This window comes from Brachycentrus maculatus, unplaced genomic scaffold (assembly GCF_059751285.1).
Source record: "Brachycentrus maculatus isolate JH-2025_06_01 unplaced genomic scaffold, ASM5975128v1 h1tg000415l, whole genome shotgun sequence".
NCBI classification, from domain to species: domain Eukaryota; kingdom Metazoa; phylum Arthropoda; class Insecta; order Trichoptera; family Brachycentridae; genus Brachycentrus; species Brachycentrus maculatus.
The window spans coordinates 27,449-49,780 of record NW_028281164.1 but is presented as its reverse complement, the minus strand read 5'-3'; the positions used below and the strand labels follow the sequence as shown (position 1 = coordinate 49,780).

Here is a 22,332-nt window from a genome sequence, read left to right as displayed (position 1 = left end):
TAAAATTAAAGCTAAATCATGAACCTCAGGTACAAATAACAAGTTTTTGCCAACAGGAAACTCACAACCGTAATGTGACGGTGGCGACCTTAGTTTGGGCCCATAATGGAATTTGCCGTTTCTAATTGAGTTGGGAATTATCAAATTTCAACTCGGCTTAAGACAGAAAATGATTTTGCGTCCCCTATTGATGTTGGGAATTTATTTAACGGCATTGCTAAAATTTAATTTGAACTTAGTTTCATTCGTTACGGGTGTGAGCGAACCAAACCGTATATTACTTTTGGCTGACTGGATACACAAAGATAATTTTGTTTGGGATAAAAATTAAGTCGAGGGATACGTTCATTTGAATCGATCTGAAATCGTTGGGTTTGGAGTCGAACTACTTCAAACGATTCTGATATGATTTATAACCAAATAACTTTTTGTTTCCTCTGATACAGCGTAAAATATGTAATATGATGCTGGATGTAAATAAGCTATGCTTTACTATCATGTATCGTGTAATTTGTTCATTGATTTTTCCTCAATTCTTTAGTATTATATATATCATATGTAATTAAAACCTTACCTTCATCTTTATTACTTATTAATTTGGCATTTACTTTGTGGAATGACAAGTTAATTATTTTCATATTATTTTTTAACATCTCATCAAAGATGAAGAAGAATATGGAAGTCTGGGCATTTACGGGGCTGACGACCGTCATAGGCTGGTTTAAGTGATCACTTTACACACGTGTAACATTCACCAATTCTACCCATTATTGACAACCACACTACTCAAATTCTTACGTGTGTAAAGTGATCACATAAACCAGCCTATGACGGTCGTCAGCCCCGTAAATGCCCAGACTTCCATATTCTTCTTCATCTTTGATGAGATGTCAAAAAATAATATGAAAATAACTCCTATAATTGGAGATAATCCAGATTTTGTGAACAAGTATTTGGACTCACTCAAAATGTTGTAAATAAATTATCTGGTCAAATTATAAGCTTAATAATAAAAATTAAAAAGGTATTTTCTGGCGTTTCTCATGTGTGTGATTATAATCCAGGATTTGGACCTCACATACTAATATAAGAGTTTCTGCTTAGTAAAAAGCTTCTTTACATCTTACCAATAGATGTCTCTAGTGAAGTTCTAGTGATTCAACAACAAGGTTTCTAAATTGGTTCATATATATAGAACTTCCAAGAATTTGAGTAGTGTGGTTGTCAATAATGGGTAGAATTGGTGAATGTTACACGTGTGTAAAGTGATCACTAAAATCAGCCTATGACGGTCGTCAGCCCCGTAAATGCCCAGACTTCCATATTCTTCTTCATCTTTGATGAGATGTTAAAAAATAATATGAAAATAACTCCTATAATTGGAGATAATCCAGATTTTGTGAACAAGTATTTGGACACACTCAAAATGTTGTAAAGTTGATTATTAATTTTGAATTGAAGTTTTACTAAGTAAATACCACTATTTCTTAAAATGTACTGCGACATGTGTTTCGACGCATTCCACATAAAAACACGTTGCGGTGTTAGAAAATGATACGGAATGCATCGAAACACGTGTTGCAGTAGATTTTAAGAAATAGTGGTATTTACTAAGTAAAATTTTAATTAAAAATTTAACACTTTTATCAGACCACTAATTGAGTTTTCTTTCAATTCACAAGATTAGTTTTGAAAAATACAGATATTTTTATATGCATACATGTGATCATTGTATTGTATGTGACTTAAAAGAGCAAGTCATAAAATATTTAGAAAATTTAGAAGTATATAAGAATTTAAATACTGATAAAACACGAATTAATAATACGTTTTTCCAAATTCATCGCCATTATTGTCTATGTTTCCATTAAATCACCCTTTCACTCCCTTTCTCTAGATATTACCCTCTCTATATAGTCCTAAGAAAAAAGATAAATATAAATTCGTTTGTAACATATCTGCAAAAATCGCATTTGTCCACTAGTTTATCATAAATAAACCTTTAATAATGTGACAATGCATATATCTATTGGGATTATGTAAGTACAAAGGTATGCAATCAATAATAATACGGTACGGAAATGATGAAAGCAAGATAAATGCTTTGGAAATATGGCCATTAGCGACGCTGTTCAGAAAGTCATTATTTGCTCACATAGAGCGTATGAGGTTCACTCATGTTGATGAGTATTATTATTTTGAAAGGTGAAAGGCGGGAGAAATAATATGAAAAAAACTGTTTACGCATACGGGAAACTTCGATTAATAAATGTGATTTTGTTTGAACTTCTAAAATACGATCTATAATGATGTAAACATTATCCCTAAGTCGTTAAAAAGGTTCACATTATTAAATATAAAATGAAAAGGAAATTTTAAGATATCTCTCATAGAAATTCTTTATTTTTTACTTAAACAAAATTTTTGTTTGTAAATAAAATAACTGGTCAAGTATAAGCTGCGTCCAATCTAAATAACAGGTCATGCATTTCCCAGTGTGTAAAGAATCCGGTTTTAGATATTGCATACAAAGATAAGGATTTTTGCTAAATAAAAGCATCCTTAATTTAATCATAGATGCTGTTGTGAACTCAGTCATGAAACGTCATGAGATTGACCATATATTTATGTTTAATTTTTTTTAGTAGTATGCTTGTCAATCATGGGTAGAATCGTTGATGTTGCACGTATGTAAAGCCCATGAATGGTCGTAAGCCCCATATATACCCAGACTTCATCTTTGTTAAAATGCCAACAGCGTTAAGTAAATTCTGGAGAAATCCAGATTTGTGAACCAAGTTTTTGGACACACTCAAAATGTTGTGAACTTTCCTTTTTATTTTTTTCTTTATTCTATCTTTCCGTGCTTAAATGAAAAATTTGTCTTATCTTTCCGTGATTATAAAAATATTACGAAAACTCTCTTATTGGAGTGAACAACATTTTTAAATACTAGCAAGTTTTTTTTATACGTAATGTATGATATTTAATTCATGTATTTTAAAGAACTGCTAATTAACCTTGAATGGTGGATTTACGTTCCGGCTCAAAGATCTCTATTTTTCGGGCAATCTTAATATCTAAATTATATATCATTTTGAATCTGCTGAATTATTGTGATTTAAAGTAATTCATAAAAAGAAATTTGCTCAAGTAGAAAGTATAAAACAGAGTCTAGCGTTAAATTCAACAGACTTTTATGGTTTCATTTTTGTCACAGTAAAAGGATTTCAATACCCTCTGTTACAAACGATACCATTTCGCGAAAATGTGACATATTATTTATAATTCATCTGAACGCCGTGAAAGGGTGCGACCCTAATTATGGTGTACAATGAGATCGTAGGGGACAATATGCGCTCAGCTTCTTACGGGGACATTTTCCAAATTACATTTTCCTCGTGTTTTACGCTTCGATTCACCGATGAGCCATCAAAGGGTGACCATTGATTGTGGCATCACCCTTTTCATATAAATATTCAGGGACTAACACATACCGGTCCTATCCAAACAAAACCCACGTAGAATGCTAAAAGAAAATATTTCAATTAGTTTAGCAAACCAGCCGTACGAATCGCCTTCACATTTAATAATATTGAGATACCGTGTCATTAATTTAAAAAATTCAAATATGAATAATAACACTGGGCAACAATTTTCGACTTTTATTTTGTAACTGGCATGAAAATACCTGATCTTTATGCAATTTGCATAGCTGATTTCAAAAACGAAAGCAAAAAAAATGTAGCATGTCAGATTTTTTAGGTAATAATATTTTTTATTCCGTTATTGACCAAAGTTTATCTTATTGTTTATGTCTAAATATTTATATAAACATACAATGCTATCCTATTCAATATTAATAAGTTGATAAATATTCTCAATATTATTGATATTTAAAGCATTTACTTTGTGGTTAGTCATTTTTACTTTTTTTTAACAAAAATGTTAATAATATTAGTATATAACCACTCACCGAGATTTTTATGTCTACCGGTTTCGAGACGTACCCGTCTCTTCGTCAGGACAATCACTATAGTAATAGTGATTGTCCTGATGAAGAGATGGGTACGTCTCGAAACCGGTAGACATAAAAATCTCTGTGAGTGGTTATGTACTAATATTATTAACATTTTTGTAAAAAAAAATAAGTAAAAGTTAATATATTTCCACTGTTACTGCATAATTATCGATATATTTTTTAAATCCCTTAGACCTTAGACTAAAAAATGTCTAGATACCAACCACTATTACGGTTTCAACGTATGGGTTCCATACAAACAATAATATGACTGTAACATCAAAACTTGACGTGTTACAAGCTTGTCACCATATAGACTTTGAATAAGAACGATTAAGTCAGCCCAAATCAGTCATCAAAATTTCAGTTACAAAATCATTGTTGGCCAGTGTAACCTTCACATTTCTGATATGTCAAGATATAAATATTTGGGATTTGACGGAACCTAGATGGATCAAGTGGAAAATATTTGAATGAAGATATAGGGGCTTCAGCGATAAATCACTTTAAGTCCACGAGAGAGTGAACACAGATAAATGGGCAATATTTTTAGTATGTCCAAATATTTGTTCATGATTGATTTTGGGTTTTTCTCCACTTAGAGTTATTTATATTAATATCTCCACACAGATATAGAAGAATATGGATGTCTGGATATTTACAGCTTTTATGACTTGTCATAGGATAGATAAGCGATCACTTTACACACGTGCAACATTCACCATTATACCATGATTGAGAACCACACTATTCAATTTTTTGGAACTCCTTTATATACCATTATTCTCATGACACACTACATGCGAGTTCACTAGAGACATCTGCGATTACATTGGAAAAGCTTTAATTTAGCTTATACCCTTTTATTTGGATGTATGTAAGGTTCTAACAGGATTATTAATACATGATGATTTAAAAATGAAATAAAACACTTGTTTGTTTGCAACCATTTTTTAGATTATTAAAATAAACACGACTAGTTTCAAGAACAATAAATGTTCTAATCGATACTTAAAAACATAAATTAAAAAGCAATTATCCAAAATGTAAGTATTGATAGAGGTAAGTAGGATATTAACTGAAAGGGGATATTTGGCGGTGGGGTTTGATTTAACGGAATGTAGAAAGAAAGAGTGAGGAATTTATAAAAGTTTTTATTAATAATTATTTTTACAGAATCAATCACAACCTGGATTATTTATTGCTTGTTATTTTGTATTTTTACTTATTGATGAGAACATCTGTAAATGTTGAAACTGGTCGTGTTTACATTAATAAATTTCAAAAAGTGGTATTTTAAATTAATGAAATAGTTTAAATGTGCGTAGTTGATTTTTGCTTCAAAGTTCTCTTTAGTGAAGCCTGTTCAAAGATAAAACATTGCCTATGAGAAATACAGGTGAAAACCAATTTAATTAAAAACTTGGATCTTGTTTGTATGTACGATAGTACGTCGACCAATCCTGATGTAGGGATTTTCATTAAATTTGATGACAGTATCTTCCTGATTTTTATTTTCATTTTATCGGGTATTGGATTTTTAATATAAAAAAAGGAAGGAGATTAATATTTTAACCAATTTTCTCATCTGAAATATTTGTTTAGATAACTGATTGAAGGCTCTCATTTTTGATAAAATTAATATTCCTGAAGCAAAATCAATTTATTTTGAATGAAAAATACGCTTAATGTATATATATTTTTTTATAAGTTAATATTTAAAAAAAAATCATATCGATTTCTGATCCACAACATTTCAATTTATATTACGAAACAAAACACCGTTATCGCTATCACTATAAAAAAGTTTTACCGACAAGAATACAATTATTACAAAAAATACAAATTTTCGTTCAGACTGTTTTTTCAGATAAACGCCATTTTATATTTACGTGAGAAACTGATTATTTTTGACGGTAAAATAATATCATGGTTCGAAAAATAATACATCATGACATAATCATCGAAGTATTATGGAAAAGGTCTTCTCTTAAAATAACGTCACATTGTTATTATTTAAACATATAAAGTCTGTTTTTGCCATTTCTAATATTTGAATACTTTATTTCCTTCTTTACCCTCTTGGATTTCTCATTTGATTTATTGTTATTATTATTATGTAATTATTAAGATTGAAACAAATGCACACATAAATACATACATTTATAACAAATACTACAAACTAAAAGGTATAGTGATTGACTTGGTTTTGATTATTGTTGCTTTATTATATGGCGTTATTGTACTAATTGAATACTTCGAACAAAGAAATCAATATTAAGCTTTGTGGTATTATTGAACAATAAGATTTGTACAGTTACATAAGCCTTTCACTAATATTTTCAAATGTTTAATTTATTCCCTTCTTATCGGACTACTTCAGTATGAAGGTTGGCTAACAAATTGCTTTGTAAACTTTATCTGCAGAAGTTATGACTTCAAGCAATTTAACCATTCTCTTAAGTCGATAAACTCGAAGATGCATCGTTTTATTGCAATATTCTTGTGTCGGGTTTTGGTCCCGTGGTTAGTGTCGCAGACTCTAACTGATTGTTTCTGGCTACGAGCCCACTCTAACACCCACCCCATTCTAACACATTATAACTTGTTTCTTATGTTTAAAAACGGATCGCTGAGGCCTGCAATAAAGCTTGAAATTAAAATATTTGTGAATATAATAAGAGCAAAAGAATTTATATTATGTTTTGTATATTAAAAGCATTGATAACTTTGTGGTATGGTAATAAAATACTCTTCTTACCATCCGTTGTTTACTTTGTAATACCACTTTTTAAAACACTTATTTATGACTATCATCAGGTCATTAAAATTAGAATAAAATTATCGCGATTTGACATTTGTGTAGATTTTTTTTACACAAACAAGAATAGAAATTTTACATGTAAATAAAACTGGTCATTGTTTAGATAATCTATAAGAATTAGAAATTAGTAAAGCAATTAGTAAAGACTTACCCTTAATAAATAACCAACTAAATTTAACTTCGAGTCCACTTTTGAAAATATTCCCATTGTGATTCATTACTCGTCTTTTTCTCAAAATTTCATTTTTATACAAATGTCAAATCGTTATAATTTTTAAAATGTCAATGTATTAATTTTATTTTAATTTTAATTACTTGACGACGGAATGATTTTCTAAAACTGGTAGTCACAAATAAGTGTTTAAAAGTGGCATTACCCAAAGTAAACAGTAGATGGTAAGGAGAGTGAATTTATATTAGTTTAAGAAAAAAGCATTTTACGTTTTATTTCTTTCCTCTCATGAAATGCTTCATCAAATATAACTACTATTTTAAACGATTTTTATCATTTTATGTTTATATCATCCATTTGTATTCATAGTTTAGCCGAAAAATACCTTTGTTTTCATTATGATGTTTTTTTGCAGTTTGTAATCGGACCTATTATGGAGATGTCGGAAAAACTTATGAGCTGAAACTGGGAAAACCAATAGAGGGTAGACTACCCTTTCTATGCCATCTTACCTTCACTGCCAACGGTCACGTTCATGGGGATATTGTACAGGTAAATACATTTTTATTTTATGTTCCTTTTATAATAAGTATAAAAATAGCCCTGAATATTATGACGCTTTATATGTGATACCGATACAGTGATATAAGATGTTAACATAGATTAGATTATCAATTTTGTGTTGTTTTCAATAGTATTTGAAATAATTATAATGATTTTTTACTGATCCTTATATTTATTTACTTGGAAATTGAACTTAAATACATGTTATGTCGAGTAATCAACGATTTGTTTCACTACTAGACTTTAGAAGTGATATTATATAATATAATATAATATAATAATATTCTAAGAAAACTCTGAGAATATTATTTTGATATTCGGGTCAGTAGGTCGGACAACAGCATTCATTCTGAGTTTTATAATATATTTTAAAATTCAAAATCAATTGAAAAGTAATGTAATTATTTTATTAAGAGTTATTTCAGGTTAAATATATAATTGAATAAAATTCAATAAAAAGGTAACACATTTTCGAAATATTACGTTTTATCATTGATTTTTTTTACATGTATAATTGATTTATTTATTTACCGTTAAATTGTGGCTGTCCATATATGTACACTTACTAACCAAAATGGGGTAATAAGTTGCAGCATAGCGTTCTCGGAACGCAATACGATCTCCGTTCATGGATCAAATTGCTATAATTCGTTTCTTCCAAAATAATAACATATTTTAGAAATTACATAAAATGTTAATTTACATTTGTATGGCAGAAAAATATTAAAAATATTTATTTTGTTCTTGTATGTTATCTCATAATGTACACAAATTTGTAAACTACTAAAAAGAAAATTTCATTAATTGATTTGATAGTCACTTTGTGCTAATATCTTATCATTTTGAAGTTAAGTTTGACTTGGTAAACACCACTTATTAAAGTAGTATATACCACAATGTGAATGCCGAAACAATAATTAATGTAAAACTTAAATTAATATATTTTTTATTTATTGATTAATACGGTCAGTTATAAGTCACCTCGTAGTAGTCTTTTTACCATACATTTTAAAATTAAATATTTAATTGGTAAAATCACTTATTATTGAAACACTACAATAACTTTATTTTGACACATTTAACGATATCATATGGTATTTCATAATGATGCTGAGTGCATCGAAACACGTTTCACATTTTTTTTACATTTAATTGTTTTTACTAATTCAATATTACATTAAAAAAAATAAACGGATTTTATTTTGGGAAGAGTAGATATTACATGGCATGAAGAATGTAAAGAACGCAATGCGGTTGGCGCGATGCAAAAATGCATGCAATTTTACGCGGCCCGTTTGTAAGCTTATACAGGAAGCTTTATATGTAGAACCGAGATCGTATGCTTTCCGAGATCAGACCAGCGAGTGGCTCAAATCGCAGTCTGTGGTTGATGTTCTTATGCCTAGTACATTGATCGATTGGTGTATGACTATTAAAATCATATGAAATCATTATATATAAAGACAAAAATTAAAACCTTACTAAAATTAATAGCATTTTATAAAGTTTTTTTCGGTAGCTTTTTCTACTTGACCGTAGCAATTTCAACGTCTCATGTGCGATTTTTTAAAATAGCAGTTTACAACGAGGTGCTAGTGCCAACACTGATGTACATATGAAGGCAAATCATGGAATTGGCAAAAAAGGATGAAAACATATTAACGTCGTTTAAATGCGACGAATGTATGAAAAAAAAATGACAGAAATATTGAGTTGGGGATAATGAAAAAGATTAAGAAATGTCCTTTGAGGTGGTCTGGTAATGTGAAGAGATGATAAAGATAGTATTTTGGAAAATGTGAATGGGTGAAAAGAACAAGGACATTCAAGATTGGCACGATCAAATCGATCTGAACCTAATATCTGATCATGTCAAAAGTCAACGTGATCAGAGAGAGATCTACGGATGTGGAGGAATTTAGGAATGTATGGCAAGCAAGTTTGGCGTTCCATCCTCTTTGCGTACCCTTACAGTGAAACGGCGATATGGTAGCATAATTTGTTTTTTTACGTATGTATTAGTGGTATTATAAAGCAGATTATACATTTTTGACATCTCATCATAGATGAAGACGAATATTTACAGGGCTTATGACCATCATACGCTTGGTTAAGTAATCACTTTACATACGTGTAACATTCACCAATTGTGTAAAGTGATCATTTAACCAAGCATATGACTGTCGTTAGCCCTTCCATATTGTTTTTCGTCTATGTTGAGATGTCAAAAATGTATAAAATAACCCCTAAGCGGAGATAATCCAGATTTGTGACCAAGTATTTGGACACACTCAAAATATTGTAAAGCAGATTATGTTTCTGTTCCACTAGAGTTGTCTACTTCTGATTTAATTTCCTGTTATTAATTTTCGTACCACCCTCTCGCGCATAAAGTCGAATAATATGATGAAATATTTAAGAACCGTTCTGCGTTTTACGTTTATGAACACATTACCAGGCGCCATCCGAACAGACTTTATTCAACACTAAAGTGTGTATAAAATTGTAGTTCTCGCGTTATCCCCGTGACGCCATTGTATTGCGGACAGGAACAACCAAAGTGCGGTTTTATACAAAGGGGAAAATATAAATTCCGAAAAATCCCAAAATAACGAAAACTCCCAACATTTTTAAACTCTCAGGTTTTTACGACAGTTCAACTATATTTCATTTGGGAAGGTTTAAGAGATAAAATACATGAAATGTTTCTGTTATGCTTGTCCCGAAAGCCTCCAAAGTTCCTTAGATTACAATTTTTTGTCTCAAAAATTCATTTTTATAACAAAAAACGCGTGAGCTTTTTGTTATTTTTTATGATTTTATTAGGAGATTTTTTCAGAGACTATTACGTAATCTTTGTGCTAAAACATTGACAAATAAGATTTTTTTGACGGGTGATAAACATGAAAAGAAAAATTAAATATTACTTGTTTACTCGTAGAAATAACAAAAACAATACAATTTGATAAGAGAAAGAGTTAGCTAGATTTATAAAGAGGCTTGTTTTAACCGTGCAATAACTTAATATATTACATTATTCTACATATTTTTTTATTGTGCATTAATAAAATAACATGTTTGATTGATTTAATCTTCTAATGCAAAAAAAAATCATTCGAATCTAAATGAGTATTTTGAGAAAATTATGATTTCCCCCCGAGTTCCGGAACATTCACTGTATTATGTAAATTGCAAGACATTTTATTTTGTTTTTCTTTCCATCACTTGCGAAGTTCCCTTAAGTTGTAAGAAGCTTCCCTCTTGTAGGGAGAAGAAAGATGGCGTACTTTATGTTCTCGGAGCATTTACTGCCATCATAAAGTCTGCGCACTTTTCTGCGAAGGGATGTTTTTTTTCAACCCGTTCGGTGTCAACTCCGTTTAAATCAAATGCAAAAGTGTTAATACATATTTTATCAGGGCATTTATTGAGGTGATCAATTTTTTTACTATCAACCTTTTGAAGTATCGTAAATTGAATCTATGAAAATTTTACGCAACAATTTGAAATATGGATTTTATATGACAATGTAAGAAAACACTTTTAAAAATTATTATTTCTTGTCAACAAAATTTCCACACTTGGTTATATTTTTTTATATTTTTCCAAAGATTAATCACTTGAAAACTTACTGCCTTACAATATTTTAATTAAGTTTACATTTTTCCTTTACATTGTTACTTTTAATATTTGTAGTTACTTCATGAAGCTTATGCAACAAAATAACAGATTTAAATAACTCAATAAGAATGTCTTGTATTTTTTATATTTTTTATTTTTTTAAGGGCAGGAGTGATCACCTCGCCTTCGCATAAGTAAAGATCAAGATAACACTGTGTCAATACAATGCAGTGCCCTTTGCATCATTGAGTGTGGATAAGGGAAAAATATCATATTTAAAAATATTATGTTTAAAGTCTTGTTTGTAAAAGTGTGTAAATATATTTTTTTTAAATTTCTTGTATCATTTTAATTTATTTCAATAATTAGCATGGAATGGGAGCTCTAATTGTCAGAATTTAATGTCACCCGAATAATCATTTATAATGAACATGGGCTTATCGTATTCACTATTCAGGTCGTGTTGCGAATATATTCCATATTACCAACTTATCGGCGTTTACCAATTCACTAGGTTTGAGTTGAAATTGGTATCCGTGAGACAAATTAATCCGGTATCATTGTCAAAAGTGACAACATATTTCTACGTTTGTTGAAATATTTGATCCCTTTTTATGACCCTTTTTATGAAATCACAGTATTTAATAGGTAAGGGAGTAGTGGTAAATTGGGGCTATAAATACATCGTAGCGGTAACATTGCCAATCAAATTATAAGGCAGTAGAACGTAATGAATAAATTCATGTTTATTCAGTGACATTATTTTACCGGCACATTATTTTATAAATATGTTAATATTATAACGGCAATACGAGTCCATAGAAACGTGAAATTTTTCAAAATGATCATAAATAATCGTAATTTCCTACGCCCTATAAATATTTTGGTCGTTATAGTTCATTCAGATTTAAATATTCCATAATATTTTATTTTTATGTTAAACTAGCTAACTTATGTGGAAAATGAAATATTAACCATTATTCACACATATATGATATTTTACAAACTGTTATACTTTATAGATACGTAGATTCATATTTTGTTTTAAATATTTTTTTATGGGGTAAATTCTCAGGTATTCAGTATATTCCTCCGCTCATACTGTCAGTTTCTTCTATACAGGATGAGTCATAGTTAAGTGAACGACAAAAAGGTACCGCCATTTTCGTATTTCATATCATTTTTCAGTCCGGATTGATTTTTCAAAACACACATTTTTTTCATTTACTCATATTTTTAAATACACCAATAAATTGTTTAATTGACACCTCCCATCTTTTAATGAAACTATCTGAAAAGTAAAGAGTACACCTATTATCTTTTACCAATCTGAAAACCAACATTCCAATAATTTGACTGGAATACTACACCTCATCATTCAAAGTGCCAAAAAAACAAGCTGAAGCTTATATTAATGCTTGAAATAGTTATGCTGATGTATTTATTACATCTATCCAACATTAATGATTACGATGTCAATAAAGATACCAATCGTATTTATGACGTTTTTTTTACTTGCTGTGATTAATTTACTACTTATTGGTGCAACTAAATAAGTTTTATTTTTAAATGTTAAAAAAACTGTGACCATAAAAATAATAGATTTTAAAGATTGGTTATACTTTGAATTTGACAACATTCGTAGCTGGCTTAATTTTCTCTTCTTGTAATAAGCCTGAAACGTAATATCCGAGCTAGACTCAGAATAATCAAGTTAAACCGTCTATTTAAAAACTTTTGTAATAATTTGAAACCATCAAGTAGCAAAACTTAATAGAAAAACCAGAGAACAATCTACGAATCAGTAAAGCAGAATAATTTTGAAATAAATGTTAATCGAAAAATCAGAATTTAACCAATACAATGGGATCTCCTGGTTATGGAAGTTCTGTTACTTATTTCACTAGACCAAAATAAATATGTAGAACGGTTTGGAAATTGAAATCCCAAGGGACTATTTCTCACCTATGTAACATTTTTTATACTCATAATATGATCATTTTGATTTTAATGTTTTTGTAAATTAACAATCTCATTGATAATACTAGAAGCGTACAAAATGTTTTATAGGTTACAAATAATACAATATTTAGAATGGTTTGTAAAGAAGTTACAAATTCATATGTAACGTTTTAAACGTACTCCTGGTATGATTATTGAGATTTTAATATTTGTGTAAAAAACAATCTCATTTATCGTACCAGGAACACATAATATGTTTCATAGGCTAGAAATATTAAAATAAAATATTAAATTCTGTTATATAGTGAAATTACAAATGATTACTCCCAACCTTTGTAACATATGTCGCTCACTCCTTTCAAGAACGTCATAAATCAAAAATCGTCAATTTTCAGTTGTGCATGTTTTCGGAATGCCCAGAAAATGTACTATATCCCAGCAAAAGAGGCATATTTTTAACTTAATATTTACCCGCTACAGGGCAGAAAATGTAATTTTGCATTTTGAAGAAAATGTGTTGTTTAATTATTTTTATAAATAAATTAAATATTTTTCAAATGTAGAAGAAACCTTCAGGTTTTACCTAAAAAGATCTGTTGCACAGTAAAAAGTTCAATAAGTGGCCTGATATTTATTTTTAATACATTGTGTTATATTTTTAAACTTTAAAATCGTTCTCCTGAAAAATCAAGTATTTTGATTTATGACGTTCTTGAAAGGAGTGAGCGATGTATGATCATTCAGATTTTAATGCTTCTGGGAATTGCGTTTTGTCGTGATTTTGTGGAAAATAAAAAAAAATCTTCTAGTCTATTGTTCAAAAAGTAAATTATTGTGACGGTATTGTTATATAAAAGGATAAAACACAAACTCCAATCGTGATTTATATATCTAAAATCGCGAATGTGTTGAATGTGATTTTATTCAACATTTTATAAAATAATATAAATAAAATAAAACAATATAAACTGTATAAATCAAAATATTACATGAAAGCTTCTAAAATATTGAAGCATCCAATTCAAGTTCCAAATTCACGCCTTTTTAAAAACGAACAACGACGAAAACGTATTAACAATATTTTATTGACGTAAACAAAACATTAAGCACTCGAGATTAATTTGACAAAAGGTGCTTTGAATCGATCTGGTGTAAAGTGCTTCAAGTAGCGCATAAGTCCATTTGACATTTCATACTTTAATTTGGCACTATTCCAAATTTTGTGACCAACATTAACTTCATGAATAAAATTAAATAATAAACTTTTATGATTCAAAGTGCTCGAAAACCAAATTATTACACATGAAAATATTTAATTATTTCCTATGAAAGGCCATAATTATTTCTAAATGACATTTCAGTGAAATAATAAAATGTCTGGTTTTTACGATAAAACAATAAATGAATGGCATATTTTCGAGTTAAAATTAAATATTTGCTTGTAGATAAGGGTTTTAAAAGGAAACCATATGATTCATTTTGGTATCATGTTTTATAGTATATTGTTTGTAATATACTGGGTTGTTTTTATACAAATATATGTTTTTTATCCACACTGATTGGCTTTGTATTGGATTCAACCCCTAGCTGACCCCGAATTTATATTGCATTTTACCCCCTACTGTTTAACAACATATATTATGGCGAAGTATGTTTGTAATACAAACTTTATACGGACGTCTGGGTATTAATAAGGGTGACGACCCATCATTGGCTACTAAGTCTTAATTTTATAAACTTGTGTAATGTTCAGCATTCTATAAAAAAAATACATTAAAATTGCTATGATCTTTGAACCCAAAGTCCCAAATCTTGTTTATAAAATGGTACGAATATTTTAAATATATATTCCCAAAAAATAAATTGCTATTCAAAATCAATGAAAGTCAATTTCGATTTCATCGAGTAAGTAGCCTGTAACAAAGAAAATTATTTTTCTTTTTTCTAAAAGTTCGGATACTAGCTTAAATTGCTGTCAATAATTTTAACTTACAATTTTTTGATCAAAGAGTAATGATTATAATAACAATTAATGTCCCAAGCTTTGATCAGCTACAACAACTACAATGGGCAAAGTGATCTCACCAGCTCGCTACCAGCGCACTAAACTTGACGCGCGTGCCTTTCCTGTTGCCGGACCGATGCGATGGCGTGGGATGCTTTTCCATCAGTATTTGGAAATAGTAAGACTGAAATGATCTTAAGAAATTAAATGAAAATGGAATTAATTTTCTAAATCATTTCCACTATCTTCTTTTCCCCAATTCAATCACAGTGAAGTGCCATTGAAGTAGTATTTTACGAAAACGGTGCCATGCAAACTATCAAAATATATTTATCAATTATGTTTAATATATTTTAAAATCAATGAAATTGTTACTAAATGAGGAGTTTTCGAGATTTTTTGTTTCTGTTTCGAAAGTTTTAAAAATGAAACTTCAATTTGCATACGATACGATATACATAAAACGATATACCCTAATGTGCATATAAGTATTTATAATGTTGAATGAAACGTGAATAAAACGTATATACATGTTACATGTTCATTAAATGCATTACTTGGGAACTTTCAAAATCGGCGAGCTTTGAATGTTCCCTTTACGGCCGAAATAAAGACGTGTTTTAATTAAGGTAACTGTAATACCCAGTACACTTAAGTGTCTCTTTTCTTTGTTCCAGTTGATATTTGACGCCTTCAATGTGGGGAGATACGAGCCTTCTGCTTTGGACGGTTGTCCGGACGGGTATATGCAATTATCAGAGCTCGGAAGGCCATTCACAGGTAACGATACTCATTTTCAAAGACTAAATACTAAAAGCGGTGAATACTTGAAAAATCAAAATGTCACATTCGAGGATATTTGTGGAGGTCCTCAAACAAACGTTGCATTTCCATTATAAATGATTTTAAGTAATCAGGACTTAGTTAATAGTAATAGTTTGTAAAATTGTTACGTTTCGGTGCGATTTAATGATTCATTTATTTATTTATTTATTAAAAACCTATAACGTACATAAGTCATATACATATATAATATTGCCGATGAGTAATTTTCATTTCTCATTTTGGGACATGGGATTATGGTTAACAAGACTGGAACACAAATAATAAAGTTTCAAAAAAGATTTTTCTAAAATAACCAAAATTAATACATGGCAAAATATAAAAACAATAAACAGGTTCAATAAATATGCATAAGAAGCATATTTAAAAGAAATAAATGAGAAAAACATAAGGTTAGAAGAATATTTAAAATAAACAGTAAAAATATTGCGAATTGTACGAATGCCGACAATTTTTTCAATCTGCGATTAACAATACTGAAATACGTTATTTTTAGGAACATTTTCTTGGTTTCGTGTATTTAATAACAGTTTATTGTGTATTATGTAGGTGGCTCGTGGTGTGGGTCTTCATCAGGGTATGCAGTATACTATAGCGAGACTTCCACAATAACGGTTTCTGTGAAGTTGTTCCATGCCCGCATTAACGCTCCGTTCGACTTCAAGCTCCGGTACAAGTTTGTGTCACAAATGGAAGCTATAGTGAGGTTTGTAAATTATTATTTTATAATTATTTTCGTATCAAAATTATTTGGTTATTCTTTTATTACTGCGTCGATGTTTAAAATATAGAAATTACGAAATTATAATGATGTATGTATTATGCTTGATAATAAATCAATAATAGTGATTTTACACCCTAATATTTATAGACTAGTCTCTGAAGCGCAGGAGTGATTTTGCGTTTGTAAGACCTTTTTTTTTTTAATAATTATTATATTTTGAAAGATCTTTTCGATTGATCTCATTTTCATATGAATTCAAGAAAGATTTATTTTTAATTGATTTTGGTGTTTGTGATGTATTTTTCACATTTACCTTCCTTAACCTTTCTATCTTACCTGCAGACAAGCATCTAAAATAGACGCTTTGCGGTTTATTCCTTTAAAAAAAATAAGACAAAAAGTTACAAATATTCCAGATATTATATATTCTCAAATATGGTTTGTATATTTACTATTCGAATTTAAATAAATTTTATATAAATTATTTGAGGAAAAAAGTCTTGTTTGCATATTTGTGTGTACCTCTAACTATATTATCGACTTTATATTTTCCTTGAAGTTAAATAAAATTATTATTCTTTTGTAGATAAAACATAAAATTGCTGTTTTTTTTCTAATATTCAAGGCATTTGTATTGTTATTAAACCTTTAAAGTTAATTATCAAACATTTATTTGTGAAAACGGTTTCTTGAGGTGAATAGATTGACAATCAAGTAAAAAATACAAGTGATAAAAATTTGAGGTTTGATTATTCAATGGGGAAGTAAGAATTTTTCAAATATAAAAATGGCATATCACTTAACAATTTATATCTTAGTGAAAATAAAAAAATATCGCATTTTCTCAAGTAGATGTAAATGTCTTCAGGTGTAAATATCTTTCAAAGGAGGAAATAATCATTATATAAGTCGCATTCTTTACTTTCGTTTGATCAGAAAGCTTTTTTGCATTACTTTATCGGGTTTAACCGTTCCAAATCCTGATGAAAGTGCTAAAACGCTCTCCATATCTATGAGGGTTTCGTTGCTTATAGCAGATAGCACTCGTAAAGTTCCCAAAATTCGAATCAGAGGAGAGGAAATAAGAAGAAATGTGTCCAAATTGATTTTCCGAAATTTAATACGGCCTTGCCCTTCCATGTGGGCATCATTTGGGATGACAAAGGAAAGAAAAAGGACCTAATTGTATAAAGCAAGTGCGGGTTTATATCCTATATCCAAATATAACAATTTGATTCTTTTTATAAAAAAATATTTTAAAAAAAATTATGAAATCATTATTTGAATATTTTTCGCAGATACTTTGTGGCACACTTTATAAACTTTATAAAATAAAACAAATTTATTTTTAACCATTTTTCACATTTTTCTCATAGGAGAAAAAATGTACGAAAAAAATTGGTTAAAAATAAAGTTGTTTTATAACATAAAATTATAAATTATGATATCAATTATTTGGGGTTTCATAGGGTAGTTAATCGTAAGAGATATCAATGTTCAAATTAAGATTTTAATTTTAAATAACAAAAATTTGTAATAAATCCATGACGATGAGTTCCTTGTTAGATATCTAACTTTCAATTTTTCCACTACAATCCAGGATGTCTTGGATTCGATTCATAGGGTTCAAAATAGAAAAAAATGTTTTTTTTTTACCCTAATACACTTATTTCATATTACCTTGGACTTATTTCATATCATCTTATCTCTATATAATTAACGATCAAATTAACATTGCATTAATTTTATAAAGTGCCCTATACACCATTGGAGGAAAATAAGGGTAAAAAGGAAGGAAATAAAAATTTCACAGAAAAAAAACGTTTAAAATAAAATTCTGAATTTGATCAATTTTAAACCACAATTAATTTTTAAATAAACTGTAATATACATATTTTTGAAATGTAATTTTAATACATATTTGGATAAATTCGAACATTCATTCAGAGTGCAGAGCCCCTACGATATTTTTATTAGAGCTTGCTTTACACTGTTATAATATGAAATCAAATACAAAAAAAACTCGCATTTGTGATAAATAACTTTTTTTGGCAAATGGCAGATGAAATTCTTAGAGATAATATATTATTTATTAACTTGATGGACCTTTTAACCTACATAACGTTATGCGTGTTATTTAATATAACAGTCTACTGAATACTTCAAAGAGGCATTTTTGTGAGATATGATATCGTGAAATCTTTTCCGCTCATGTACATGAAAATTGAGTCAGATATAGTAAATTGTGATGAAGATATCAATTTTCTGTCAATGCTTATTTCTCGTTTACTGAAGATATATTTATATACCTAGGTAAATATAGCGGTCGGAAAAAGGTTTCCGAGCTAACAGAATTCTACCATCCGAGGGTAGATGGCATGAACAGAATTAGCTGACTAAGAAATGTCTGGAATTGTTTGTAAAATCCTAGGCGTAAAATAGTAGAACCATTCCAACCCCTCGCAATTTGTTTTATTTTTTGCCTTTCACTTTCAAAGCAATCATGTAATTTTATGTTTTCACTTTGGTATTCAATTAAGTAGCCAGCATTTGATACTGTGAGAAGGGAATTGTTGATTTCTTTGAAATATTCCTTATCCTGAGATATTTGAAGTTTCAAGAATGTTCCGTTACGGTATTTGCAGCTCAAACATTTATTCAAATATGTTTAAGTGAAACTGAAGTATTTTAATAATTATTATTTTAAAAGATAGAAACTTAATTTATTTCCCAGTAATATTTAACAAAATTTATCACTTTAGATTGTTAAATATAAAAAAGCATCCATTTGAAAACTGAAATAAAATATTCATTTGTACATATTTAAATTTGAATACGTACAAATGTCAAAACATAGACAGTAGACTGAACGCAGTCAAAGTGCAATCTCTCAGATGAACGAATATGCAACAAAATGATGTATACTAGATGTTTGAATAGTGAAATAGGGAAACAATGCAAGGCTGAGATATTTATTATCGATAAACTTAAGAAAGGTGTGTTGAGATGGTTTTACCATGTGAAACAGATGAGTGAGGAAAAAAACTGTAAAATAAATTTATAAGGCAGATGTAGCTGGAAACAGGAGCAGAGAAAGACTAAGGAAAACTTGACTTGATCTAAAATTTCAAGTATTTGAAGTTAGTCAGGCTAGGAATCAGAATAATCGGTGATAAGCAAATACACAAACATCCAGGATTGTAGAGTAAAATTTGGTCTGACTCAATGAACTTAAATAAGGTTAGATAATTTGCAACATATTTAGTAATATTATACAGTATTATTGGTAACTGAGACTTTTTCTCATATATTACAAAAAATAATTAATGATATTAGCTGTATTATAATTATCATTGAATATATCAGACACTGAATTATTCATCTTACGGATGAGATGTCAATTAATAGGGGTCTCAAATTAGTATGAAAAAATTGAAATATTATTTCAAGCTCTGTTTCATAAAAATTAAATATCTGAACTAATTCGGAATAAATCTCACGTACGTTTAAACGGAGTTTGCTATACTTACAAACGTATCGAAAATCGTACCCACAAGTGGAAGGTTCCAAGACCATTTTATATATTTATAATATATATATATATATATATATATATATATATATATATATATATATATATATATATATTTATATATATATATATATATATATATATATATATACATAATATATATATATATATATATATATATATATATATATTTGTATATATATATATATATATATATATATATATATATATATATATATATATATATATATATATATATATATATATATATATATATATATATATATATATATATATATATATATTTATATACATACATATATATATATATATATATATATATATATATATATATATATATATATATATATATATATATATATATATGTATATATATATATATATATATATATATATATATATATATATATATATTTATATATATATATATATATATTTATATATATATATATATATATATATATATATATATATATATATATATATATATATATATATATATATATATTTATATACATACATATATATATATATATATATATATATATATATATATATATATACTTAGTAGAATATTTTAGTATAAAATTGAACTTTGTACGAGTATATTATCAGAGTAAGTAATTTGATATGGTACTACGTTTTTTGTTTAGAATAATATAACGTGAATGTGAGTAGTGAGAATATATTAAAATTTTATTCCCACTTATGTGTGAGAGTGCTATAACTTACGAACGAGCCCAAAACAATTAATCAAATCATTCCAAGGGTTGTTAAAAATAGGCTAGAATAAAGTTTAATTAAATTCTAAGAGGGATGATATACTTAGCAAAAAGATTTAAAGGTCGGTTTAGTGAATACATCAAATTATGATATTAATATAAAGGATAAAGTTAACAGCACTATTGTATCCATTAAAATTCAAGGCTGAAAATGAAAGAACAAAACGGGATTACCATTTTTGTATGATTTACTTGATAGTGAATTTATCAAAAATGCAATACTAAAAATGAAAAAGGATAAAAGACAGATTTTTTAAACTCATAATGTATACAGATAGATATCTCAAGATATTCAATTTTAAAGGTCATTTAAGGATCAAATTTATAATAATGTGTCCTTTTTGAATTTCTTCAGCCGAGAATATATTAAACAATACATATTCAATCAAGTATCAGAATGTTAGAATCAAGTATCAGGTTATGTGGCAGAATGACACAATGTATTTTTTTATTAATATTATCATATTTTCGTACTAAACAGTTTTTAAATTTTCTTTCGGTGGTCATCTGCATTCATGAGAAGAATAAAGAGGCCATTTTTTCTTTCGCACATACGTATATCACAAATTAGTGGCGAATCTGTATTTTGCAGTTTTTATAAGCATTGTGATAAATAACTCTAATATAAAATAGTTTTAACATTATATTTGAATTAATCATCCTAAATTATACATTTTATTGATATTTAATTTCGATTTAAAGCTGATGTTATTATAATTAAAACAGATTTAAAAAAGATATCATTTCTTAAATCAAGCTTTGACATGTAAAATTGATATTGTTACACATTCTTGACTTGCCAATAATACCAGTAACATAGAAACATATATTTCTATGAATATGGGCATCTTCAAATAGGCCTTAGCTCTCAAATGCGGTGTGTGGTGTTCGGAGGACAAAGCTGAAATGTATGAGCACATTGAACGTCATAAATAAAAAATCGAGAATTTTCAGTTGTGCATTTCGTTATTTTTTGGGCATTCCGAAAGCATTATCTATAATGTACTATATCCCAGCAAAAGAGGCATATTTTTTACTTAATATTCACCCGCTACAAGGAAGAAAATGTTGTTTTTGCATTTCGAAGAAAAGGTATTGTTTAATTATTTTTTTAAACATACTAAATATTTTTCAAATGGAAAGAAAACATTCAGGTTTTACCTAAAAAGAACTGTTGCATAGTAAAAAGGTCAATAAGTGGCTTGATATTAATTTTTAATACATTGTGTTATATTATTAAAAAGTTCTCCTGAAAAATCTT

General features: G+C 28.4%; 1 protein-coding gene across 1 annotated transcript in view; it reads left to right on the top strand.

Moving 5' to 3' along the window:
• The window catches only part of LOC148302770 (uncharacterized), a 49,251-nt gene that overhangs the window by 5,180 nt on the left and 21,739 nt on the right, over positions 1-22,332 (top strand). The window contains exons 2-4 of the mRNA XM_088271037.1: positions 7,433-7,569; positions 15,847-15,949; positions 16,562-16,718. Of these exons, the coding sequence (XP_088127163.1) occupies positions 7,433-7,569; positions 15,847-15,949; positions 16,562-16,718 (397 nt within the window). The remainder of the gene's footprint in view (positions 1-7,432; positions 7,570-15,846; positions 15,950-16,561; positions 16,719-22,332) is intronic.